The sequence below is a fragment of the Mus caroli genome, chromosome 1, assembly GCF_900094665.2.
Source record: "Mus caroli chromosome 1, CAROLI_EIJ_v1.1, whole genome shotgun sequence".
In the NCBI taxonomy this organism is placed as follows: domain Eukaryota; kingdom Metazoa; phylum Chordata; class Mammalia; order Rodentia; family Muridae; genus Mus; species Mus caroli.
Window position 1 is genome coordinate 108,487,060 of NC_034570.1, and position 27,887 is coordinate 108,514,946.

General features: G+C 38.9%; 1 protein-coding gene across 4 annotated transcripts in view; it reads left to right on the forward strand.

Annotated features, from left to right (window-relative positions):
- Window positions 1–27,887, forward strand: part of Cntnap5 (contactin associated protein like 5) — an 893,594-nt gene that overhangs the window by 728,578 nt on the left and 137,129 nt on the right. For all 4 annotated transcript variants that reach the window (XM_029481690.1, XM_029481704.1, XM_029481709.1 and 1 more), the window contains 4 exons: window positions 7,050–7,177; window positions 7,359–7,529; window positions 20,565–20,783; window positions 24,933–25,172. In XM_029481690.1, coding sequence (XP_029337550.1) covers window positions 7,050–7,177; window positions 7,359–7,529; window positions 20,565–20,783; window positions 24,933–25,172 — 758 coding nt within the window. The remainder of the gene's footprint in view (window positions 1–7,049; window positions 7,178–7,358; window positions 7,530–20,564; window positions 20,784–24,932; window positions 25,173–27,887) is intronic.

Sequence of the window (27,887 nt, forward strand, 5' to 3'; positions counted from 1 at the left end):
GGGGGGCGCTATGGGGGACTTTTGGGATAGTATTGGAAATGTAATTGAGGAAAATATGTAATAAAAATATTAAAAAAAAAAGAAAATATCCAATAAAAGAAAAAAAAGAAGCTTTAAAAAAGGAACAGAATTATCATCATGCACAAGGAAAAGAGCTAATCCTGTTTCCTTTGCACATCCACAGCTCTGGGATTGAGAGCTGATCATGCATTTATCCAGACAGATACTCTTTTTTTTTTTTTTCTTGTAACACTGTCATAGTCAGAATGCTAACTGTAATAAATCCTTAAGTAAATTTTTATTATGAAACAGGACAATCAAATCCAACACGTATCACTTGTTAACTAGAGGATCTAAACATTCAGGCCTCAGATCACGATTTTATCTAAAAATAAGAAAAGGCAGAATAGCTGTTTCTGGAGATTGCTAGCTGAGTTACAAAATAATCTTTACATCTATCAGATGGGGTATGCAGTCCCCATCTGATATATGTAAAAAAATAACTATGTGGTTATTTATATTATTCTTTCCTGTAGTACTACAAAGACCTAAATCAGTTATAAAAGAATATATTTGCTTCTATATTAAATTTATGTTTATGAAAACAATAGGTAAATGTATTTGTGAAATAAAAGTATGGACACTGACAAAGAAATATATTGCCAGCATAATAAAATATCCTTCAACAATCAAATTCTGTGTGGAGTAAAGAGATACTTCTGAAAATCTAAAATACCTCAAATAGAGCTTCTGGTAACTTTGCCATGCAGCGGGTGCACCTGCCGTTGTTACCATGCAGTGGGTGCACCTGTCGTTGTTACCATGCAGTGGGTGGACCTGCCGTTGTTACCATGCAGTGGGTGCACCTGCCGTTGTTACCATGCAGTGGGTGGACCTGCCATTGTTACCATGCAGTGGGTGCACCTGCCGTTGTTACCATGCAGTGGGTGCACCTGCCGTTGTTACCATGCAGTGGGTGGACCTGCCATTGTTACCATGCAGTGGGTGCACCTGCCATTGTTACCATGCAGTGGGTGCACCTGCCATTGTTACCATGCAGTGGGTGGACCTGCCGTTGAGCTTTGAGTGTGTAACAGAGGAGGCTGTGGTCTCCCATAGCATCTGCCAAGGTGACCAAGGTGTGATCTTAGGGAATCAGTCTTGCAATGATTGCAAATTAGCAAACTGAAACTCACTCAATTGATTTGTGTTGTTTATGGAGAAAGCCTGTGTGAATAAAATGGTAAGGTCAGCCAGAGACCAACCAAGGACAGCTCCTGGACTCAGGGCTTTGGCCAAGCCTGGTTGTAACTACATGGTGATGTACCAGCTTCCTGCCAGAAGGAACTGCTCTCGGTTTGTAGTATCTGAAAGCATTTTCACATACTGATGTGCTAATATTTTGAAGTTCATTCTTGAGTTCACAACCTGGCCATTCAATTTCACATCCTGTACACAAAGAAAAGGGGTTTTAGAAGTTTCATTTTAAATGTGAGAACAGAAATGTCAGTGCAGAAGTAAATGCCTCTGTGGATACCATCAGTGTCAGTGGCTCCCAATTGTGATTCAACATTTCGTAGATGCAGATGACTCAGCTACAACTTTCTTCATTGCTATAAATCAGTTGTATTCAGCAATGTGGTTGTTAGTTTTTCGACATCAATTTTTTATAACCTAGAATTCCTTTGAAGAGAGTTTCAATTGAGGATTTCATCAAGTTGATCTGATGTGGAATTGTCTTAATTGTTAATTATTACCAGAAAACCCAGATCACTGTGGAAAACATTATTACCTGGAAAGGTAAACTGAATTATTTTTATTGCTTAAAGTTTCCATATAAAAACCATTGCTGATTATGTGAGTTAATCATCAAAATCAAAATAAAAATTTCGATGTCATTTGGAAGAGCTTTTTTATACTTAGCCCCCCCCTCTCTCTCTGTGTGTAATAAATATGGGAAAAGGTAGCAAAACATAGCATCTCAGGTTTCTTCACAGTCTAGATTCTGTCTTTACTTCACTGCAAGTTTTTAAACTCTGTTTTAAAATATCTACTTGTGACTGAAGGACAGGCCATCCAGTGACTGTCCAACCTGGGAATCCATCCCATATACAGTTACCAAACTCAGACACTATTGTGGATGCCAACAAGCGCTTACTGACAGGAGCCTGATATCGCTCTCCCTGAGAGGCTCTGCCAGTGCCTGACAAATACAGAATGGGAGGCTCACACCCATCCATTGAACTATGCACAGGGTCCCCAATAGAGGAACTAGAGAAAGGACACAAGGAGCTGAAGGGGTTTGCAGTTCCATAGGAAGAACAACAATATGAACCAACCAGTACCCCAGAGCTCCCAGGGACCAAACTAACTAACCAAAGAGAAACCCATGTCTCCAGCTACATATGTAGCAGAGGATGGCCTTGTGAGACATCAATGGGAAGAGAGGCCCTTGGTCTTATGAAGGCTCGATGCCCCAGTGGCATTCTGCCAGGACAGGGAAGCAGGAGAGAGCCAGGGAGGGGGATAGGATGGGGTTGGGGTTGGAAAAGAAATGAGGAAAGGGGATAAAATTTGCAATGTAAATAAGCAAACATCTAATAAAAGATCTACTTGTGAGTACATTTAAACAAAAAGGCAAATTTATTCTCTGTGGGTAAGAAACATGCACAGATGTGCTTTTTAGTTGAAACAAAGTCTTATTATTTGAGTGGATTCTAAACACAAGCACTCAAATTGCAGATATTACCTTGAGTATTTCTTTGTATTTTGAATAGGGCTGTAGGGGTAGGGTTCAAGTGGATATTTCATTTATTTATAATATAGATAAATTATTAAGCATCTTTCTCCAAATTTCATGAGCTCTGTTCTAAATCTGAAAATTTAATATTGCACATGTGGTATGTGGCAACAACTCTCCAATCCAGGATCATAGCTGGATACCTATGAATAAACTGTCTTGCCTGCAGCCACAGAGTAGTTCAGGGACAGAGAGGAAAACTAAAATGTCTGGTAGACTAGTTTTGGGCATTTAATCCAGACACTGGTCACATCAGATGAAAACATTATTTAGTCCTCTGCAAGCTGCTATTCATATGTGTACCCAACATACCAAGTGTCTCAGAAAGGGTATCACTCATCCACACTACACAGCTAGAAACTGTCTCAAACACATGCAACAGATACTTGGGAAAGCAAAACAGTGACTTACTCCCTGCCCTTTCTATTCCATGATCCTAGGAAATTCCTCAGTACTTCCAAGACAGTTTCAAAATTTGCAAATGGACACAGTGATTCACACATATCATATAGGTACATTGTGTTAGATTTGTCCATAGCGTATTTCTGTCTGGAAGTATGTACATAGTCAGTGGTAATTCACTTATTTTAGTTAAATTTGTATTGTTAATTTTAAAGCATTTATTTATTTATTTTTTGAAAATGTCACTAAGTACATAGTATTACTACACTACTTCTAGTTCTTCATGATGTTTGTATGGATTATAAGTATGCACTTTTTATTTGTGTGTGCAGGTACATGTGAACACATATCTGCGTACATGTGAACATGTATCTGTGTATAGGTGGAAGCCAGAAGTCAGCTGTAGAATTAAATATTTAATAAATAAATCCCATCAGCAGGTTCCCTAACCACCTCAATGGTTTGTGTTTCTGAATAAAAGTCACACCCTCAGCATTTATAATGTAATATACCTGAGACAGCACAGTAGCTGGGCCACTGCCTAACTTCCAGTACCTCCCACTGATAATTCCAAGTTAATACTTATTAAATTCTGTGTTCCATCTTGGCTGCTCTGGACCCAAAGGGCTATCCAACTGGGTTGCACTGTAGGCCTTGCTCTCCCCACTCCTTCACACTGCAGCCATGCCTGTTTGTCCTGAACTCTTCTCATGCATGGCATCTCTCCTCTCTTCCACACTCTCCCAGCATGGCAGATCTCCTTTCTCCTCCTGGCCCCAAGGCCCTTAAATTCTAAATGACCTGACTCTGTCTGTCCTCCCCAGCTCTTTCTTAGTTGTTGGCATCTTTTATTTATCACCCAGAACCAACTGGGGGAAGGTTCCCAGAAGCAATGTGCAGACAATCCTGTAAGCAGTTTTAGGGGGGAGCATAATCAGCCTTCATAATACAAGCAGCTATATTTTATTAAAATATATTTTAAAAGTCTTAAGGATAGAAAGGAGAAACAGCAGTAATTGTTTAAGTTATATAAAGAGTAGAGTAATACTATAAGAAACTAGATATATGAGGATAGATTAATAAGTTTACACTTAAACAAAACATTTTATAGCCATAATCTTACATTGATAGAAATATTTACGTTTTTATGTAGAATTAAAGTTATGTTTTCTTACATTGGTAAAGAATTTAAATACTGATTTAAGGTTTAAGGTTTTCATTGGTATAAATATTTGCATATTGATACAAAGTTTAAAATTAATCTAGTTATTCTTAGATAGGCATTGTGCCTATGCAACTCAATTAAAAATTCAAGGCTTAAACCGAGTCCTTCTAATAGTTGCTATTATAAAGTCTTTAGGATGATTAAGTCGTGCAAGTTTAAGTTCAGATAGTAAGCTCCTGGTAATATTAATTCCTGATTTAATTACAATAAAATGTTTTCAGTATTATTCAAATAGTAGATAGCTAAGAGTCGTCAAGGGCTAACAGTTCAGGTACACTATAAATAGATAGATAGTATTCAAAAGCATCAGAGATCCACAGAATATGGCATTAAAAATCATTTGATTATTAATAGATCTTTTGATTAGGAGGCATGCCTGATCCTGACAGTACCACCATCCCACTTCAAAGATGTTGAGCATCATTACCTCCGATTGGAGTCACTTTATTTGTGGCAAGGTTGCCACTGGGTAAGAAATACCCTAATTTCATTCTGCAGACAATTACTGTCCAAAAAAAGGACACACAGATGCAGGATAGTAAACTGCTAAGCTCTGCCAAGAAAGGATAAGCTAGCCCTTCATAATTCCTGCTTCATTTAAGGTCTGTCAGATGGTTCTGGGCCAGAAGACTGAAGACAGATGTTCTAATGTTATGAGGAATATTAAGAACTGTCCAATCAGTCAGCTGTCTCTACAAATTGTATAAGCTTTGCAAGCTATGTCTTTGTGCTTCCTACATATTGAGGTAATATTTAATTCCTTCTCAGGTTTCTGATGGAGTTGAAGGCTAGTTATAGTCTCATAACTGAACTTCAGTTATTTATCAATAAAGAAATGTTCTAGATTTGAAAGGATGGTTTCCAGATGGTACTACAAGTTAAATTAAACATATTACCAGTATAGAGTTGTAAAGTCTTTAAGTTAAGATAGATGATAAAATCTTTTTCTCAATTACCAAGTATGATGGACTGGATGCTATAAGAGTTTATCATACCTTACAATTTATATAATTGTTATAATTATGTTCAATATATATCTGAAAGAAAGGAGTCTTTTTTCTTATTAGACAAAAAGTGGAAAATGTGGCTGCATGTATTATGAAAGCTAATTATATTCCCCAAAAAACTGCTTACATGAATGTCTGCACATAGCTTCTGGGAACCTGCCCCCAGTTGGTTCTGATTGGTAAATAAAAGATGCCAACAACTAATAGCTGAGGACAGACAGAGGCAGGTTTTTAAAGAATTTACTGGCCTTAGGACCAGCCCAGTTGGGCAGACTTCTGGGTTCAGAGCAGCCAAGATAGAACACAGAATTTAGTAAGTAGTAATGTGTAATTATTGGTGGGAGGTAGTGGAGGTTAGGCAGTTCCAACTTTTTGTCCAATTAAAAAAAAGACTTTTCTTTCAGATATACATTGATCATAATTATAACAATTACGTAAATTGTAAGGTATGATACACACTTATAATATCCAGTGTGCTTCCTAAAGCATATTATAATAGAACGAGTGTGTGTGTGTGTGTGTGTGTGTGTTTTATTCAGGAATACAAACCATTTTGGCAGGTAGCGAACCTGCCAGCAGGATTTATTTTTTATAATATTTAATTCAAGAGTTAGCTTCTGTGTTGTTCCTCAGATATTGTAAAGTACATTTCATATTTTGAAACATGGCTTCTTATTGTCCTGGAGCTCATCAATTCAGAGCTGTTGGCTGGTCCACAATCCCCAGAGATCTGCCTGTCTCCACTTACCGAGGCCTATGATAAAAAGTGAGTGGTATAGGGCAGGTTTATTTTGTGTATGGTCACAAGATCCAGATTCAAGTCTCCAGGCTCACACTCCAAGCATGCTGGATTGGCAGAGGTATCTACACAACAATACCAGGTTTTTACTTCCGAATTTTGTGCTCTGACAAGTGGTTCCATCTTTACCTTGATTCCAAAGACAGCTTTAAAAGAGGAGAAACACTGACTTTCCCTATTCTTTTCTTTTTCCTATCAAAAGAAAGCTAGTTAATTCCCTATTTTCATAATTAACAAGGACAAAGTCAGAGCCATTAACCAGCAAGATCTTTGTAAAGAACAAAGCAAAAATCAACCAATTAACTATGAAGATTCCTTTTAACACAACTAAAAGGGTGATAAGGAACATTCAAATCTGATTAAAACCTGATGGCAGGTTGTTCAGCCAAGTCTTCTAAGTGAATTTTGAAAGGCATTTATGATGCCTGTTTTCAGGCTCAGTCCTCAGATGTAAGATCTTCTTTTATAGGAAAATGAAGTGATGTTTAATGTCACATTAATGCTACAATGAACACTTAGTTCCTCTAGAACATAATCGGTACTGTGATATTTGTTAACTACCTATGTTCCTGAAAGCACATTTAGGGAAGATAAAAAAATCTACTGGTGTTTGGATACAAGGTCATGGGTTCTGTAATTGGTATTCCAACTATTCACACAGGCCAAAAATAAAAGACCTCTGTTATGCTCTTTCCAACCCTAGCCAAACTGCATCCAATCCAAGTCTCTTTGCAAAAGAGGCATTTTAGCAGATAATCTCTGGATAATCTACATTTTAACCTTCTTCCCCTCCACCCTGAAATTTATGTTTTGCAGGGCAAATGATACTGGCTTGTTTTCCTTCAAAGATCACTTGCCTGTAACTCAGATAATTATCATGGATACCAACCGAACAAAATCAGAAGCTGCTTGGAGAATTGGTCCTTTGCGTTGCTATGGTGACAGTGAGTACAACACCCCTCCCCTCCCCCATTCTCTGAATTGCGGAAACACAAGATATTTTGGTCCCCTTATCCCTTTTTCCTTCAGTGTCCTCCTAGTCACGCAAATAACCCACAATCCCTTTGCTTTTTCAGACCCCATTAAAACCAAACCAGCCATGTCTAAGGGTCCTCTGCTTTACAGGGCACTTCTGGAATGCCGTCTCATTTTCTACGGAAGCATCTTACCTCCACTTTCCCACCTTCCATTCGGAATTCAGCGCTGACATTTCTTTCTTTTTCAAAACCACCGCTTTATCTGGAGTTTTTCTAGAAAACCTTGGCATTAAAGACTTCTTCCGTCTTGAAATGAGCTGTAAGTGCTGTCCTTTATGAGTTCAATGTCAGTGGTTCACAGTACAGGGATCTACTTTATCTGTGCCACCAGCCATCAGTACAGGTTTTCAGTGTCAAGCTAATATCACTGGTTATCAGGAAAATTATCACTGAAGCTGTCAAATCCATGGTAATGTGTTATGATTTATTATGCTCTGTCGGCCTTTCATTGGTTCAACAGGATATATATACTGCAAAAGTAGCCATGCATGTGCATAGCTTTTTCAGGCTCCAATTTTTATTAAGTCATTCTTTCCTAAGCTATTTCTTAGATGTCACTTCAAGTTGCCACACCCTAACATTACACTCTATGGGAAGAAGGGACAACTACTGTTCACCATTCCCTTCATATTCAGGATCCACTTTACTGTTATAGCCATGCTTCAGAAATCCATATTTTATGAGCTCAGAAACTAGTTCAACCAGTAAAGGACTTTCATGTAAGCATGAGGACCTGAGTTCAGTTCCTCAGAACCCATGTAACATAGCTAGGAATGCCCATAACAGAGGAGGCACAGACAAGCAGAGCACTGCTGCTCATCTAGCAGGATTGGTGAGTTCCAGGTTCAGATAGAGACTCTGTTCCATCCAAAAAAAAAAAAAAAAAAAAAAAAAAGAAGAAGAAGTACAGGATAATTGAGGAGGAACTTGGACATTGACCTCTAGCAGGCACGTGATAACACACACACACACACACACTCACACTTATACATCCACATATACTCATACATAGCCACACTTATGCACACATTCTCCATTCTCACACACATACACAGGTACACAAATTCACACACACACATGCATGCACACACTTTCTTATCTCCCACCAAGGAAGAGTATAACTAGTCAGCAGCAATTCATGCCATTCTCCACCTCTTTCTGCAGAAGCAGTATGTGTGCTGGTTTAGAGGCATAAGTTGTACCTTTGTAAGAGCCTTGCCCCTATCTGTGACATCTGTGAAATAATGATCATGACACCCAGTGAGGACTAAAGAAATATGGATGGGAAGACTTTCCACTTTGAGATACTGAATGTCAGCATGCTAATAAAAATACATGAAAGTACCAAAAGGAAAAAAAGTACAATGATGAATACAGTTTTATGAAAATGTAACAATAATATTTTTAATCTGTGTCAGTAACAATAACTTTTAAAATCTATCAATAGGTTTGTATTTCTGCAAAGATATCAATGACTTCACTAAAGCTGATGGTCTGTACTTGTTAATGTTCAAATTAGACTACAAATTGCATTAGCTTATTTACCTTCTATTACACCTAGAAGATTGTTTTTTTATTTTATTCATTTTCAATAAGATCTTTTTTCACAAAACAACTCATAGATATTCAAAAGCCTTGGGAAGATTTTTCAACACAAGGACAAGCTCAGTAAAGCACATCATTTTTTTTATAATAGACTTTAAACATTTTAAGAGTCTCCAAAATGTTTGAGTAACCAAAAATCCTCCCCAAAATATCTTAATGCAGAATACATCACAGATTTCTCTCCCATTTGGTAGAAATTGAACAAAGTTACCAAGATTTTGCAATGACTTGAGTTCTTTTGACCCTAGTGCTGACACCTATGTTTATATACATTCAGATTACAGAGTGTAGTGGAAAACTATAGTGATGGCAGGGAGACACTGCTTTCTTAAAAGCAATCGCATTCACCTGATTTTTCATGGGGTCAGTGGAGTAAGTGCAATTACTCAGATTAACTGTTCTCCAGGATATAATATTTACTAAATGTTAAGTCACAAAATGTATTCACTTTAGGGTCACTTTCACTTTGTTAAAAATTAACAGGGACTTTCAGGTGTGTGTGTCCATGTATGTATGTGTGCCTTTGACTATGGGGTGGTATGTCATTAACATTCCCTACACTTAGCAGTGAGGGGTGATTATAAAACAATAAGCAAGTATAGAGGGCTTGAGAGAGCTCAGACAGTGAAGAACTTACTCTGCAAGCAAGATAACCTGAACTTTCACAGCTCATGTGAAAAATAAAAAGGCAGATATGGTGTAGCTGTAGGTGATTATAAACCTAGTTTGGGGGAGATAAAGAGAGTCCTTTTAAGCCATTGTAGGGGGGCTGCCTCATACTATGCGGTTGGGAGGCATCCTGATGTATGACACCACTGTTGTCCTCTAGTGTCTCCATGAATGTGCACACACATGAATGAGCACCTCTGTACATATGTGTGCTAGCATATTCATGAATGCACACACACAAACACACAGATAAGTAAACAGATATAATGTTAAACATACTTCCACTCTCTACTGCTTTTCAGTTCTTTACACTGAATGTTCTTCATTCCCTGTACCCATCCGGCTTTGCCTCTGCTCTCGCCAGAGCTGCTTGAGCTTGTCCTTTGTCTGCGTGGATGTTTTCCAATAGTTGTCAACCAGATCACACTGATGTAGCTGCATGAGATACCCTTGAAAGCTAAGCAAACATTTAACCATAGATATGGGAAATTTGAGAGAACAACAAAAGGAGACAAGTCCATTTGTAGGATGTAATGGTAAAAGGATTTGTGTGAGTATACAGCAGATGGGTCAGCAGCTAAGTGTTTCTTTTGTAGTTTCAGACTATGCACAGGAAAGAAAGTGTCTCTGTGTTACATTTTACTTTTTTATAGTCCAAGGTCTCCAGATACATTAATGGAAGAAGCTGTTGTGATATTGGTGTAAAATAAAAATCTTTTATACCTAACTTGATCAGGCTCTGAAAAGCATGGTGAATGCTAACCATTCCTTAATGTGAACATAATAACCTTAATGTATACGTAGTAAAAAAACAAATCAAGCCCTGCAGTCTTTTCATTCACTAAACCCATAGTCAACATTATGCTGTATTATCACAAGTTAATGAACAATGATTGAGTGTTAATTAGGGATTCATGTACAATTTGTACTATGTGGCAGTGCACTGTTCTCTGTGTTCTGTACATTCTTTAAAATTCAAATTAGTACTAAATTTAAGAAACACAAAACTATCACATAATTGTTTAGTGTTTACTATCATCATACTGTCAAATATTACTTACTAAGCACAAATAATTGGTATTCAATTTTTTAAGTATAAGACCTAAGTCTGGGGATGTAGTTCAGCAGTAGAGTAAAGAACTGGCACACACAAGACTCAGAATTCACTCTTTATCAGTCAACAATAATAAATATATAAACATAAAATCAGAAAACTATAAGACCTTATGGTTGATAAACTAACTAATATTATTGCTGTTACTACTACTGTAAAGGAAAAAAGCTCAAACAAGATGTCAAAACACACACATGTGTTAGATGTTGACACAATCACATTACTCATTGAAGCAGATACTTTAAAAAAATGTTTTTATTTATTTAAATTCCAAATGTTGCCACACTTCCCGGTCCCCACTCCAAGAGTTCATTGCCCACTTCCCCTTCCCTTATGCCTCTGAGAGGGTGCTCCTGCACTCCCTCCTCGACCCATCCAACCCTACCTCACCCCCTACCCCACCACACAAAGCCCCTTTTCCAGGGGTATCAAGTCTCTACAGGATTAGATACATCCTTTCACACTGAGGCCTGGTAAGGCAGTCCTCTGCTACATATGTGCTGGGGGCCATGGACCAGCCCATGTATGCTCTTTGGTTGGTGGCTTAGTCTCTGGTAGCTCCCAGTGGTCCATCTTGGTTGATACTATTGGTCTTTCTATGGAGTTGCTATTCCCTTCAGCTCCTTCAATACTTCCCCTAACTCTTCCACAGGAGTCCAGACCTCAGCCAATGGTTGGTTGAACATATCTGCATCTGTCACAGTCAGCTGCTGGTAGAGCCTTACAGAGGACAGTCATGCTAGGATCCTGTCTGCAAGCATAATATGGCATCAGTAATAGTGTCAGGGTTTGCTACACACCCATGGGATGGATCACAAGGTGGGCCAGTTACTGGATAGCCTTTCCTTCAATCTCTGCTCCATTTTTGTCCTTGAATTCTTTTATACAGGAAAAATTCTAGGTAGGTCAAAATTTTTGAAGGTAGGTTGGTGACCCCATCCCATCATTAGTGGCCACTACAGGTGGTCTCTTAAGGTTCTATTTCTCCACTGTTTGGCATTTTGGCTAAGGTCATCCTCATTGAATCCTCAAAGCCTCTCACATTCTTGGTCTCTGAGACTTTCTAGAAGATCCTCCACCCTATTCCCACCCTCTGAAGCTGAGTATTTCCATTCATTGTTCTGGCCATCTGAGTTCCCCGAATGTCTCCTCTCATATCTAATCCTGCCTGCCTAATCCCCTTGCCCTCCCGTCTCCTACCGAGATCCCTCCCTTAAAGATGTACTTTTTATGCTAAAAAGCTCATAGCAAGAAATCCTGCACACCAGTTTTTTGGAAAGGAATTGACCTTTAACAGTTTAGTGAGTCAGAATAGATATAGTCCCATCTCCAAAGTATTCCTCTTAGTTATCCAAAAACACTTTCCAAGCTCAATATATCTAAATTGTTAGAGCCAAGGTTTACAGAAGACTTCCAAATCCCTTCATTCTGGGTGGCTTCCAACTAAAGCATCTCAATTTCATTACCTTGAGTTTGGTGTTTGTTTGGTGTTTCTATGAAAAAGAAGACAGTTGCTGTGTCCCCAGGTTTGAGTCATTGTGTCCCTTATTGGGTTGGGGTAGGGGGGTTAGTACTTCATATAATAAATTCACATTGGCTATGAAGAGAGAAATAGATAGTTTGGCATGACCTAATAGGGACAAGTCTCTCTGTCTTGCTGTCTCTGTCTCTCTGTCTCTTTCTCCCTTTCCACTTGATTTTAGTGTGTGTGTGTGTGTGTGTGTGTGTGTGTGTGTGTGTGTGTGCAAGCCAAATGCTTATGTTTTGTACCATTCTTAGAAATGCAACCTACCTTCTGTGAGTCAGAATCTCTCATTAGCCAAGCCAGACTGGCTGCAAGTGCTTCAGAGATCCTCCTGTGTCTACCTCCCCAGTGCTGGGACTGTAAAGGTCTGCCCCATGCCTGGCCATTTCATATGTATTTTATGGAGGCAAATACTTTACTGATTAAGCAACCTACCTACGAGTGCCAGCATGAAATCATCAAAATAGCCCGAATTGTTGAATCTAATGTATAGGTAAACTTTTGGCCCTCAAGTACCACTTAGTACACTTTTTATGTATTAGTTATTTACTTATGCATCACATAATTGATAGCTTTCAGATGTCAGTGTGATGTATTTGGCTATAATCACTATAGAGTTCATTTTAACTGGCACACACAAGGATGATAATTCACTAATTGTGATTACATTATTGTGTTCAGACATGGGGCTCACTTGACCTCTGGATAAATTCTTCCATAAATTGACATGGGGCAAATTTTCTCCTTCTCAGACTCTGAACATCTTCTTTAGCCTACAACTAGCTTTCTTTCTGAAGTTAAATTCCTTCTCCAGCTGCTATGCCAAGCATCCTCCTGACATGGAGCTCATCTGAGCACTACCATATCAGTGACTACAACTATGGAAGGAAAAACATACATGATTTATGTCAATGCCACACCTACCAGAGAAAGTCACTAGATCCCAGTAAGACATTAGAAAGGAGTATAAAGAAATACTTTCCTACCCCAGCTCTGGGTATTGTAAGAAATGGATCATGGTGAGGAATCAAATATTATCTTCTGAAGCACCAACTTCTACTGTTTGTGTTGAAATGTATAATAAATATACACACACATACACATATATGTATATACCTCGTGTGTGTGTGTGTGTGTGTGTGTGTGTGTGTGTATCCTGGGCTAATAAGATGTCTCAGATTATAAAGTCACTTGACACCAAACCTGATGACCAAAGTTAAATTCTGAGAACATGTTGGGAAACCCTGAAGCTAAGGTCAAAGTTTGATCTTACCAGAAAGCCCTGAGCTTGGTACAAATGGTCGACCCCCTTTGTCAGTTAGGTTTCCTCTTCTTTTCCTGGGGGATCCCAGATGCCACACCCCCTACCTGCAGATTGTCATTTAGTCCTTAGGAAATTACAGGCCCAAAGTTTTATACAAGTATCATTCACCCTGAATAAAATTGATCTGCCTCTCTGCAGCTGGTCCAGTAGTGTTACCATTTTGATTACTACTTGCAGAGCTTCTGAACTCCACATCAGCTTCACCTGCTCCATTTGCCCTTGTGGACAGGTACAGGCAATGATCCTCAAAGGTATGGAGGGGCAGGAACCCACATGGTGAAAGGAGAAAATGCTGATGTTTTTAATAATATTAAAATTCACCTGCACATTGTAGATTACTGTACAGCGTAATAGTATCAAGTAGTCTCTGAAACCCATCTCAGTGTGATTTAAATAAAAATGAAGTCAGAATTTTCCCACATTTCTCAGTAGAAAAAAATTGCAGATATGTATGAACATATGTGTATATATATATGTATATATATACATTGTATTTACATAGTTAAATATAACAAACATGTTTTGAAGTGATTGATTTCTATTTTATAGCTCATATGTCTTACTAAATATATTACCAAGATGTTAATTTGAAAGTAAGATATTCAAAAATTCGTAGTACCATAAAAGTTAAAATTACTAATAATTAAATCTCACTGTATTGGTGACTGATTGTTCTGGTTTCATACTATACTGAGTTCTTTTCACAATCAAAGAGCATTATCTCTGGTCATCACTGTGATTATTGCAGCACAAGTCATGGTCCAACATGCAGATGAGGAAGGTAATCTGATTAGCTATTTTTTTCTTGTTGTTGTGGAAAAAAATACGTTAAGAGAAACAACTTAAGAAACAAAGGGTTCCTTTTGGCTCAGAGCTTGAGTATACAGCACTTAATGACAGAGAAGGCTGTCATTCATGGTGCCAAGAATTTAAGACAAATTGTCAGTTCCACTACGTCTGCAATCAGGACATAGAGAGAAGTGAATGCTGGTACTCAGTCTATTTTCTGTTTTTTATTTAGCTGAAGATATCCCAAGCCCTAAGAAATGATATAGCCTATATTTAGAGAAGATCTTCTAAACTCTGCTAACCTAATCTTGAAACCTTTCATGAACATGCCTATTTGTCAGCATGGAGACATTAGATCAAGCCAAAGTGACAATGGGTTTCCATCTGATAGCTCATGTGTATTACTAAAAATATTACCAAGATGTTAATTTGAAGGTAAGATATTCAAAAATTTAGAGCATAAAAGTTAAATTTAAAAGTTAAATAAAATAAAAGTTAAAATTACTAATAATTTAATCTCACTGTTCCGGTGACTGATTATTTAGATTAATCATCACAATGAGTATGAAGGGTATACAGCCATCCACAGGGACAAGGATCAGAAGTGGCTAGACATGGGATCAACACAGTTTCTCTACTCCTTCAACAATTTCCTTTCCTTGCTTTTATCACTAAAGTCGAGAATTTTAGTTCAAATAAGACAAAATTGTTTCCTTCCAGATCTGAGGTCTGGGTTCTTCAGGGATTTCCAGCAATATTGTATCAGACAGTGTTTGTGAAATACAAGAATCAAAGGAGATATTGGCTTATCACTAGACTATGTCTCTGAAGAAGTCAAGCAATGTTTTATTGAATGTATATGTCTTAATCGACAAATGAGTTTGTAGATCAGAGAAGTTAACTGGTCATATTAATCTTGCCATCTCATCTTTTAAATGGAGTCTTTTCATACATAAATCATACACTGTCTTCTTCAGCTGTGCATTGGACAATAAATTTATCAGCACACAGTTGTCCTCATCGATGCCCTAGGCTAGAAGTTGACGGTGAAAAAAAAAGCCACTTTATGAAGCCTTGAGATTAACAGTGAGAAGAACAGTAGAGAATGAGTGCTGAAGGATTCCTTCTGGGGCAGTGATACACTCCTAGTGTAGAGGAAAGGAAGAACATTGCAAGGGCCTTCCCTAGACTTCTTTCTCTTCACCATGAAATGCTTGACAGTCATTTCACTGAAGTATCTACAGACTTTCTTTGAAAATCTTCCCAAAAGAGAGTAGCAAGTTCAATTTGTTTCATTTATTTCTGAACACCCTGTGAACTAGGTCTAGCTTAGTGGATACTATCCAAAGTCCCCTTGAATAAAAAAGGAGCAAATCATGAGAAAATGTCCCTGTGAGACACTTACATTAAAAAGTTAATGATAGTGTGATAGTGTGACTGGGGCCTGATTTCCAGTCCAGTCCTATGAGAATATGTGATTGCCATCGTGGCCTGCCATGTAGGCATTTGGTACCATTTATTTGATCATATATCTTATGGTGATCTTATTATGTATCCAGTATCTCTATTATATATTTAGTCATGATGGCTATATACATAAACTATATGAGATTTGACATTGGAGGCATGGGTTAAAAATATAAGCTCTAGAACATTTTACTAGTATTTAAATCTTAGTTCTTCTAGATAATGTCACAACCTGCTTATACCTTGGTTCAGTTCCCACACTAATGAAATACATGTTTGTACTGAGGCTCAACTGAATTCAGTGAGTCTGACTTGTGTGATACATTGAGTAATTATCAATGTTACTGCTATTATTAGTTCACTGATAAACTTTCATGTCCAGGAGGAACAATTTAAATATTATTGGTCTTTGATAGTTACTGGAATAAATATAAATGGTGATAAAAATCATTTAAAAAGGTTTTAGAAGGATTCTAGTCCTGAGGTTTAAAAATAAATAGCAGTTAAAGGAAAAAAAAACCCAGACAGACAGACAAACATACAAACAAAAAAACCACAGCACATTTCCCTTTTGAAGAGTACAGTCTTGGTTTTTCCAGATCTCTCAACACAGGGCTGGGATTGGGCTTGTAGTAGATAAATGTTTCTCTACAGATTGCAAGCCCCCGAGTTTGCTATAACTAATCACAGTGCTAGTACCTACTTCTGTAAGAAGTAAAAATTCCTCTGCAGCAATAATTTTCAACCTCCCTAATGCTGTGACACATTAATACATTTACTGATGTTATGATGACCCCAAGCATAAAATTATTTTAGTTGCTCCATTATAACTGTAATTCTGCTAGTTATGAATCATAATGTAAGTATCTGATATGCAGGAAAACTAATATGTGACACCTGTGAAAGGTTCACTCTACTCCAAAAAGGACTTGACCCACAGGTTGAGAACCACTGTTCTACAACTTACTGACTAGTTGGAGAGACAGACAACAGTCAAATCGTATGGTACAGGGGATTCATGGTATAGCCAAGATCAGTACAGACAAGACGCCCAACTTCATGGCAGAATGGGTCAGGCAGAACAGAGCATCAATTGTCCTACAATGATATGCTGTCTGATGGGAAAAGAACACCTTTAGGACTAAGTATTTAGGGATGATTTTAACCAAATATTTAGTATAACTCCCCCAAATTCCCATGAATCTTTGCCCTGCATACATAAAGAGATATACATACGAATCTCTCAATAAATGTTTGATTTTGAGATGAGCAGGTTTTCAAAATTAAACTAGTGAACTAGATAAAAAATAGAAACTGAGGCTAGAGAGATGGTTCAGGAGCTAACAGCACTTGCTGTTCTTACAGTTCCCAGCACCAACATGATGATTACCGTCATCTACATGATAATGCTATTTGTAGGGAGATCTATCACCATCTTTTGGCTTATACACCTAAAACAAATAATATTTAAACCAATTCAAACAGAAAACAAGACATGGATAATGGCTTAGTTCTCAAGTGATTCCTTTATAAGCATGAAGAACTGAGTTAAGCCATCAGTGTACACATTGAAAACTCAAGTGTGGTGGCACGTGCTTGTAATACCCCTATTGAGAGAAGGAGACATAGTAACCCCTAGACCTGGCTGGGTCAACTAGTATATTCTCATCTGTAAGCCCCAGGACAATGAGAGACTCTACTTCAATAAAATAAAGTGGATGGTACCTGTGTAACAACATCTGAGGTTAATCTCTAGCCTCCGTATGCACTCACAAATATATGTATTACACACACATGCACACACGCATACACACTTACTCACACAAACATACATGGATCCACACATATGTGTACAAAGAAAGAAAAAGAAAGGTTAAAAATAAAAACGACTCAAGGACGCCCATGTTTTTCTTTTCATTGTTTATCGTGCAGTCTGTTTCTTCCAATCCTAATCTTTCAATTCATGGCTTTGTAAACTAAAATTACATTTACCTGCCTTGGGAAATCACATTATAAAAATGATACAATAATCACTTATAAGCACCTACTTTATTCCAGGGACATTTTAAAGAATTTCATTAAGATCAGCATGCACATAACCTCATAATTAAGTATATTTTTATTTCTGCTTAGCAGATAAGAAAACTGAAATATACTATAAAAACCTCTTCAGGAAAGATTGAATCTATAGTGCATGCTGTCAACCCCTTGTTTGTTATTGTTTGTAGGCACCAACTTATTGCTTATCTTTAAGGCCAGAAATCACAGTACAGCAAACTGTCTGTCTTCAGTTTCTTGGACCTTGTATGGTAGAGTTTCCTTTAAAAGAACAATTTTCAGATAAGGTTTAGAGACTTGGGGGACATGGTCTCAGGTAATATTTGAGCTTGGAGATCTCTGATGTGGCAGTCAAACACAAATCCACTTCCAGTACTAGGATAACAAAAGAAGTAAAACCATAAAGTGCTATAAAGAACAGCTCTGAAAGGTGAAGGCTCCAGTTATTCAGCAGTCCACCTTCCCCTTAGCCTCAGTTTATAATTTACTACACTCATCCTTTGTGCTTAAAAAATCCTTTTATGACACTAGGTAATTTTTGAGTTATGGGGTGTCCTGCATCCACTCAGCCACAGGGCTCAGACCACTGGTGGAGGTGGGGTGGGAGTTTTGACTGTGCTTACCCCACACCATCGCTGGTGTTGGGCTATGTGGGACACTGCTCTGGAGGTGTGGGAGCACAGTCTGAGGTTCTGGGGACTGGTAGAGCAGTCTCAGGGGTCTCCGAGAGATTGTGCAGAGGCCAGGACAGTCAGGTTCTCCGACTCTTGGGAACTTAGGTTACCCTGGGAGCTGTGGAAGAGCAGAGAACAGATTGGGGGTCTGGGGGCTGGATCTAGCCCAGGGCCTAAGGGGAAAAGTGGGGGGAGAGTTCCAGCTGGGTCCAGAGAGAGGAGAGTTGTTAGCTTGTTCATCAGGTGGCTTGGCTTGGTGGAGGCAGTGGCTAGGAAGGCTGAGAAGCCTCCTATGGGGGATTAGAATGGCTCTTTAGGTGAAGACCTGCTCCATTGCTTCCCATGGCTGATCCCAAAGTAAAGAGGCAGTCCATGGTTTTAAGGCATTTATTGTCGTGGCAGAGAGTGGCAATGAGTAAAACCATACCTCAATTTCTCATGGTGGGTCTGAGGTTAAATACCTTTTGCAGGAAATAGTGTCTGGGAAGGGGAGGTTATTGGCTAATTCTCCAGACCTTTAGGTAACTCATTAAAATGGAGATCTGGCTATAGGCTATGTGACCTGTGGTAACATCCTCTACCTATGGAGGGGATTGTGGTGTTGCTCTTATGTGACTGATGGCCACAAACCTATGGAGGGCTGTGGCCTTGTACCAGGAGCCTGGTGTCCAGGAGCATGGCAAACTATCTACCATTCCTTGAAGGGTTATTCCCTGCAGGGTCACTGGGGGTCCGAGCCTGTGCTCAACCAGGGACTAGGCTGTTTATCACAGCCCTACAGGTAATGACAAGAGTGACTTATTGACGGGCAGTTAGTGACACACACTTTAATTCCAGCACTTGGGAGGCAGAGACAGGCAGATTTCAGAGGTCGAGGCCAGCCTGGTCTACAGAGTGATTTCCAGGAGAGCCAGGGCTATACAGAGAAACCCTGTCTCCAAAAACCAAGAGAGAGAGAGAGAGAGAGAGAGAGAGAGAGAGAGAGAGATTGAGAGAGAGAGACTTATTAAGAAGCCAGGGCTTTACTATTTGGGATCCGATTTTTTTCTGAGTTTTTTTTTTTTTTTTTTTGTACTGATAATTGAATTTCATTACACCTTTCTCTGAGTTGTTTTAATGGTGGAAATGAGAACAGCTATTCTTTGTGCTTTACATAACATCACTTCTAACTCTCTCTATATGGCTACTGCCACCAGTGCTATTATCATAGACTATTACTGTCTCATCAGCACCATCTCTACTATCATCTTTACCTGTTTTGCCAGAACCAGCAAGATAGTCACTGTGATTGTTATCACTACAACTATTACTGCCATCATCAGCACCATTAACATCACTACTACCACCTTTACCTCTGGTATTTTATTGGTCACTAGTCTTATTGTTGAAACAACATACCTGACAAGAGCAACTTAAGTACAGAAGGGTTTATTATTCTGACTCATAGATTCAGGGTACAGTTCACCACAATGGGGAAGGCATGATGATAAGAGCTTGAGGTAGCAAGCTGCATTGCATATGGTGTCAGGAAACAGAAGGTGATGAATGCTACTGCTGAACACATTTTCCTTTTCATATTTACTTCAGGAGTCAAGCCTATAGAATGGCATTACTCACATTTAGGTCATCTTCTCACCTCAATTTAACCCAATCTAGATAAACCCTCACTAAATATCATGGCAGATGGTACTGTTATTCTAACAATATGTGTCTCCTCTCTGAAGGTTAGAAATGATTATTGCATCCCATGGGTACAGTAAGATACAGGCAAAACCTGGGTAGACCAAGTAAACCCAGAGCTTCAGCACAGATTCAGACAGGCCCAGATGCCCCAGGTACCTGCTGTATTGATCGATTAGGAACAGCTGAAGTGGGAAGGACATTAAGCACATAAACTCTCGGTCTTTAGAGTTTGATACTACTGGTGGTGAATCAGGGCTAGTGGAGTTCAGAAATGCCCTCTGTATGTTGACAGAGATATATAATCCCTTGCAGTAAACATTCTGATTATGTTTGTACCTGCAATACACTGACAATGGCCTTCATCCTTCTTTCTTGTTTGGCTGCAGCCCCTTCTGAGGTCACATTTGCCATTGATGTTGGAAACGGCCCCATCGAGCTACTCGTCCAGTCTCCTTATCCTCTGAATGACAATCAATGGCATTACATCCGAGCTGAGACAAACCTCAAGGAGACCTCACTTCAGGTGGACAACCTTCCACAGAGTATGAGGGAGGCCTCAGAGGGAGGCCATTTCCGACTTCAGTTGAATAGCCAGTTGTTTGTAGGTAGGAGACATCATAGATCATATTTTATGCTAAGTACCTACAAGATTGCTTTGTGCTCTAGCTCTAGGATAATTCCTAGTAACTTATGACTAGGAAACAATTAAAATATGGTGTTATTTTTCACCATGAGTTTAATTTTATGAAAAGTTTTATTCTAGCTTTATGGTCATTGAAGTAAATTTGTGGAACTCTTTTACAAATTTAGGGGTCCTCTCAGACAAATTTGGTACCATTTATCATCATGTTTATTGTTTTAAAACATCTGTGAAATTTTATGTTTTGGATCATTGTAATAAATGTTTATACAGTAACCATATTGATGTGTGTTTAGGTGTCACCTAGTGTATTTGTTTAAATAAATAAATATATATATATATATATATGTATGTATATATATATATATATATATATATACATGTTTTGCACATGGGTATATGTTATGGTGATAATATAGATCCTCTTAAAATTATCCAACTTTTATGCTAGTCCATACATTTCTTAAAATTGTAAAAATAAAATACAGACATGTAAAAATACAACTTAATTTCACTGTGCAAGGTAGTACATAATGGTTTATGTTATCATGCTCTGTCATCATCTGGATGGGGCATGAGCTTCTTGTCTGGAGAAAATCATTGAATTTTTTATGTCTTTACATTGAGAAGACATTTTTACCATAGAAATCACCAGAGCCACCCTTTCTCCATTTATAAACTGGTTGACTAAGCCACACACAAGAAAATGTGCAATAGATTTTGCATTTACCACCTCTGTAAGGAGAAAAATGACACTAACAAGATATATGGAGAATCATTCAAATCCACAAAGGGGAGTGACTGCAAAGGAAGAGAAACAGAGCCAAGTGTTAGACTCCATAAATCCTCCCTTCTTTCTTGCATATAGACATCAGAAAAGAAACAATGAGCCTTTTTTGTGATCAACTTGTATGTCCCATTGATTTATCCTGTGATTAAAGGAGACTCACTCACAGAAATTGAAACAGAGAAGACAGTCCATGTGAGGTTTGGCCTCTTGGCTTGCATTCTTATCAGAGTTGGAAACAATCTAAAGTTTTGTCATTATTTCTGACTAAGGGGTTACTTTTGTGTCTCAGGAATGTTCTTATTTTTCAGACTCATACAGTAAACTTCACATATGGGTTTACTAGTCAGGTAACCAGGTGTCTTCGTTACTTTTTTATGGCCATGATAAGATGCCATGATCAATAAAATCCTTAATTTGTGCCCATGATTGTGGAGGGCCAGAGTGCATGAACAGCATGGTAGGAAACATGGCAACAGCAAGGTACACATGCTGCCAAAGCAATAGTCAGAAATTTATATCTTAATGCATAAACATGGGGCAGAGAGAGTTAACTGACTTTTGGAACTTCAGAGCCCATCTCAAGTAACATACTTTCTTGGAAAAGATCACACCTCCTAATTCTTCCCAAACAGTTTCAACCATAGAGGGTGAGGAGTGACTATGCAAATTTAAGCTTAAGTAAACTATTGTCACTCAAACCACCATACCTGTGATAGGATAAGGAAGGTGTATTTCTAACCATCATGTCTTTTCTAACCCTCTACACTGCTCATTATTTTTCATGTCATCAATTACTCTATTGTTCTTTCAACTTACAGATCCCTACTCCTTGTGTGTGTGTGTGTGTGTGTGTATGTATGCGTATGTGTATGTTTGTGTATGTGGATGCACATGTGAGTGCATGTGATCATGTACTCTACACTGCAGTTAGAGGTCTGAGAACAGTACTTAGACATCTCCAACTTGTTTAAAACAATGTTTCTCATTGTCCTGTAACTTTATCCTGTATACTAGGATACCTGGCCTGTGGGCTTCCAGAAATCTACCTGTCTCTACCTCACATCTTACATCACTGATATTGTAGGCATTCACCAAATAGTCTAGGTTTTTTATTGGTTCTGAGAGTTAAACTCTGGTCTTAATGCTGGCAAGGCAAGCACTTTTCTGACTGACCCATCTTCCCAGTCCCCATTTATGACTTTATTTTCCTTGTTGACATACTTCCTGTCTAAGACAGCAAATTGTGTATACTGATTCATATTGATAAGCACACATACAGATCTAGTTAGTTTCTAGACTAGCAGTCTCAGTCTGCCTAATGTTTCATGTTGTACCTTAAAATTATATTTGGTACTACTTCATAACTGTAATTTTGCTACTGTTACGAATAGTAATGCAAATATCTGACATGCAGGTTATCTGTTATGTGAAACTGTGAAAGGTTGGTTTACCCCTAGAGGAGTCCTGATCCTCAGATTCAGAATTGCTGTTGTAAACTAAAATGTAATAGAGTTGTAGCATAAGTTGTTAAGGAAGAATGAGTCTCAGTTAAAAGAGCAGACAAACAGTAAAATATTGATTAGTGGCTTTTGCCCTCAGATTTTCTCCTCCTCCTCCTCCCCTCCTCTCTTTTTTCCTCCCTCGTACTTTCCCTTTTTTCTCCATTAGTACATTTTGCAGAACTCAAGGATTTCTCTGCACTCTCAATTCAACTAAGAGATGACTTTGAGTTCAAGGGTTGGACAATAATTGCCTGTTTTCTAAAGCCAGAATGGGCCTCTGCTTCTTCTGGGATCTCCTAGGATTCTCAGCACTGCACACACACAGGCTAATGGAATTTAGCTGTGCTTGTTGTGTCTTAACATACATACTCTCTTATATCAACGAAGAGCTGGGTTTTCTATGTGAACAAAACAGTGCAAAAGTTTCAATCTGCTCAATGCTTGACAGAGGGTATTGAAGCCTCTTCTGACCCCCTCCAGATGTTTTCAGAGCTGAGAGTCAGAATACAGCCCATGTCTGAACGTAAGTTTGAAAATCTGCTAAACGGAATTTTATTTGTAAACTCTAGGAGCACAAAGCAGATAATGCATAATGCTCCTACTGATTCTTAGCAGTAGGTGAAGACTCAAAAGAAGGCTAAGAAGACAGCAGTAAGTGAACACAAACTGTTTTCTATGCTGTGCAGTAAGCGTAACTATAAACATATGGGATAATATATGGGATAGCTTAAACTTAAATGATTCAATTGTCAATATGGCTAACCAGTGCGTGACATGGAGTTGAACACCAACACCCATCTTTTCCTCTTATAGTTCCTAGTCTTGTACTGTATAAGCAAATGGGAATATGTTGCAATTTTGTCACTGTGGTAGACCTACCATCTTTCTTTGGAAGCTATATTTCTCTGTCTCTCTACCTCTCATGATAATTTTTCTTTGAAACATGTCTCATGTATCCTAAGCTGGCCTTGAACATCCTATGTAGCCAAAGATGACCTTTAAATTCTGATTCTCCTGACCTCACATCCTGAGTGCTGAGATTATTGATGTGCATTTATTCAGTGATAGTGGGGATTAAACTCAGGGCTTCTTGCATGCTAGGCAAGCAGTCTACCAGCTGAATCAAGTCCCTGGCCTGACTTTCAGATGTTTTGTTTTTTTGTTTTGATTTGTTTTGTTATTTTGTTACTTTGTGTTTTTTTGTTGGCTTGTCTGTTTATTGTTTCATTATTTTTTTCTTAACAACTTCCTTTCTCTTACTGGGAACTTAAAGAAAAGTTCTGCTGAGCTAATAGTAGCACTACAACTTAGTGTTACCACAAAGAGTTACTCTCATGGAATACACAGGTCCAGGTCGAAAGATGGAGGCTGAGATGAAATTGCCCTTTGAATAAGCTTCCTTTGAAGAGTAATAGCCTCAAGATCAAAAAGACTTATAGGCCCATAAATGTGAGTGAGGAGCTCTTAGGTCCAACAGAAAAAGGGAAGCATTTTGTCACTACAGATTTCCAAGGAGACAGGGATAAGTCCTATACCAAATGCCCTTCTCTACATGCTAGACATCATCAGCATCTAGCTTGAACTTAAGCTTCTAAGGTCTTGGCAATAATGGCAGGACATCCCTTGTTTGCAGCTACAAAGGAAAGAGAAAGAGCTGTGACTACACTAGCCTCTCTCTTCCTGTCTAGGGTGAGAACCCTTAGAAGGATTTAGCCTGATTTCTGGGAGAGGGAGCAACTAGAGTTTCTGTGATCTATGAGCTACACCTATCTATTACAACTATGACACCTTTCATGTTTTCCCTCTTATTTTTCACCATTAGGAGGAACATCATCAAGACAGAAAGGCTTTCTTGGATGCATCCGTTCTTTACTCTTGAATGGTCATAAAGTAGACCTGGAAGAGAGGGCAAAGGTCACGTCTGGAGTCAGACCTGGTTGTCCAGGTCACTGCAGCAGCTATGGAAGCAATTGCCACAATGGGGGCAAGTGTGTGGAGAAACATAGTGGTTATTCCTGTGACTGTACCAACTCACCATATGAAGGACCTTTCTGCAGGAAAGGTATGGTAGGCATATATGCCACTACTGTGTGTTGTCCCATAGCATACAGATACCATGACCAATGATCCTGTGCCCTTAGGCAGTCCAGACTGCAAGTAATGCTCTACTACCCACATGCCACATTTAAACCAATGATAACCTATATCTGCAGGCAATCTACACCTTTTCTCCTACTTGTGGAAATGTAGTACTGACATGATATCGTCAAGCCAACCTTTTCCATGCCCTCAAGCACTGACCATACTTTGTGCTTTTAGAAAGTTTTCCTGTGTTTAGTCTCTGCTTAGCTCATCAACATAATTGTATCCATACATTGGGTCTTATATTCTCACTGGCTTAGTTGGTTCAGTTGTGCTCAGTAATAATTGAAAATGGCTACATCAACCAGGCTGAAGTATCAGATGAAGACTAACAGTGGATCATCTACTTGTATTTAATGACATACTAAAATTTCTAGTTCTAGTACATGAATTAGAAAATGTATCAAAGGACCAAAATAATTGAGTGCAAAATAAAGTGTAGAGACACATAGGCCATCTTTGTTTGAATGAATATGTGCCAATGAGAAAAATAAAATAAAAGGTTTGTCTACTATAACATTCCTAAAAATTTTAACATTTCCTTTATTCACAAAATGAAGTATGAGGAACACACAATGTAACAATATTCAATAATAGCATTCAATATTAAAATGAAATATTTTAACTGCTATAGAACTCAACAATCCCACATGACTCTTACCAATTCATTAAGACACCGTCCTTTTTGGGATACGTGTGTGTGTGTGTGTGTGTGTGTGTGTGTGTGTGTCCATGCACACACATATTCCTGTGTATGAGGAATAAGCTTCTGTGAACAGTACATAGAAGAGATGGATATATATTCCTCTGGTAGCATCTACTCTGTATTTTGAGTCAGTGTCTCTCACTTGTCTAGACTCTCCAGTGGACTAGTCTGTTTAGTCAGAAAGCTACAGAAATGTGGGAGAGTCTACTTCCCCAGCATAAACATAGCAGCTATCACTATACAAGTTATTTTTTTAACATAGGTTTTGATGATCATACTTTAAGCACTTCAACAACATAGATTTCTCTTAAGGCTTAAAAGACATTTTTCAAGCTACTCTACCAAGCAGTAGTTTATTTAGTCTAGCTTAATCTCAAAGTTAAAGAAAATAAAAGTACCCAGTGTTTTCCTTGAAGGATCCTGTATTTTTTTAATTGGGTATTTTATTTATTTACATTTCAAATGTTATCCCCTTTCCCAGTTTTTCCTCTGCAGCCTCCTATTGGGAACAAAATAAAAAGGGGGGCCTGGGGCCCTGGGGCCCTGGGCAAGAACAGAAAGAAAAAGATGCCCTCACTCTGCCAGTTTCCCTATTCTCTGGTCAGTCAGGTGTGGGAGGGCAGCTATCTACCCTATCCACTCATCCCTTGGTGGGCATTCCTCTATCCCACTCTTCAGGGAGTGGTCAAGGGGCATCCCTGCCTGGGGATACCCCCCCCATCTACTTTGCTAAAGCCACCAGGGTAGTGGGAGAGAGGGAAGAGGGAAGAAGTTCCCAACACTGACCAGAGTGTGCAGTGGAACTTGAAGGAGCAGAGCAGAGAGTCTATGATTTTAGAGCTTTATTATAGAAATGCAGGGAAAAGAGAGAAGGTAGAAAGGAGGAAGAGAGAGAGAGAGAGAGAGAGAGAGAGAGAGAGAGAGAGAGAGAGAGAGAGAGAGAGAGAGAGAGAGAGAGAGAGAGAGAGAGAGAGAGAGAGGAGGAAAGAAGAAGACAAAGAGAAAGGGAAGAGGAGAGAGAAGAGAGTGGTGAGAGGACAAAGGAATAAGAGAGCGAGGTGCAGGCTGAGCACCTTTTATGGTCTTCACTGTTGCTAGGTAACTGGGGACAAATTTAGCCTGAAGGTCAGAAGCTTGGGCCATTGCTTACTTGACTACTGACCATGCTTCTCATGCTCCCCAAACCACCTACCCACTCATGCCTCACCACCCTAGCATTCCTCTACACTGGGGCATCAAGTCTTCACAGAACTAAGCGCCTCTCCTACCATTGATGCCAGATAAGGCCCCTTCAGCTTCTTCAGCCCTTCCCCTAACTCCTCCATTGGGGTCCTTGTACTCAGTCTTATGGTTGGCTGTGAGCATCCACATCTGTATTGGTCAGGATTTGGCAGATCCTCTGAGGAGACAGCTGTATCAGCCTCCTGTCAGCAAGTACTTCCTGGCATCAGCAATAGTGTCTGGGTTTGGTGTCTGAATGTGGGATGAATCCCCAGGTGAACAGTCTCAGGATGGCCTTTCCTTCAGTTTCTACTACACTCTTTGTTCCTGTATTTCCTTCATATAGATGAAGGCAAATGCTAATAAATGTGTTTTTTCTCTTTAATCTGCCTTACTGCAGGACTACATTTTCGCTAAGAGCTGATGGAGGTTGAATAAAAAAAAATTCCCCTCCTACACATCACATTTCCTTGTCTTGCTTGAGACAATTCATAGGAAGTTCACTGGAAAGAGAAGCCCATTGGACATGCAAACTTTATATGCCCCAGTACAGGGAACGCCAGGGCCAAAAAGTGGGGGTGGGTGGGTAGGGGAGTGGGGGGGAGGGTATGGGGGACTTTTGGGAAAGCATTGGAAATGTAATTGAGAAAAATACCTAATTTAATATATATATATTAAATATTTTATATTAAATTATTATATATTATA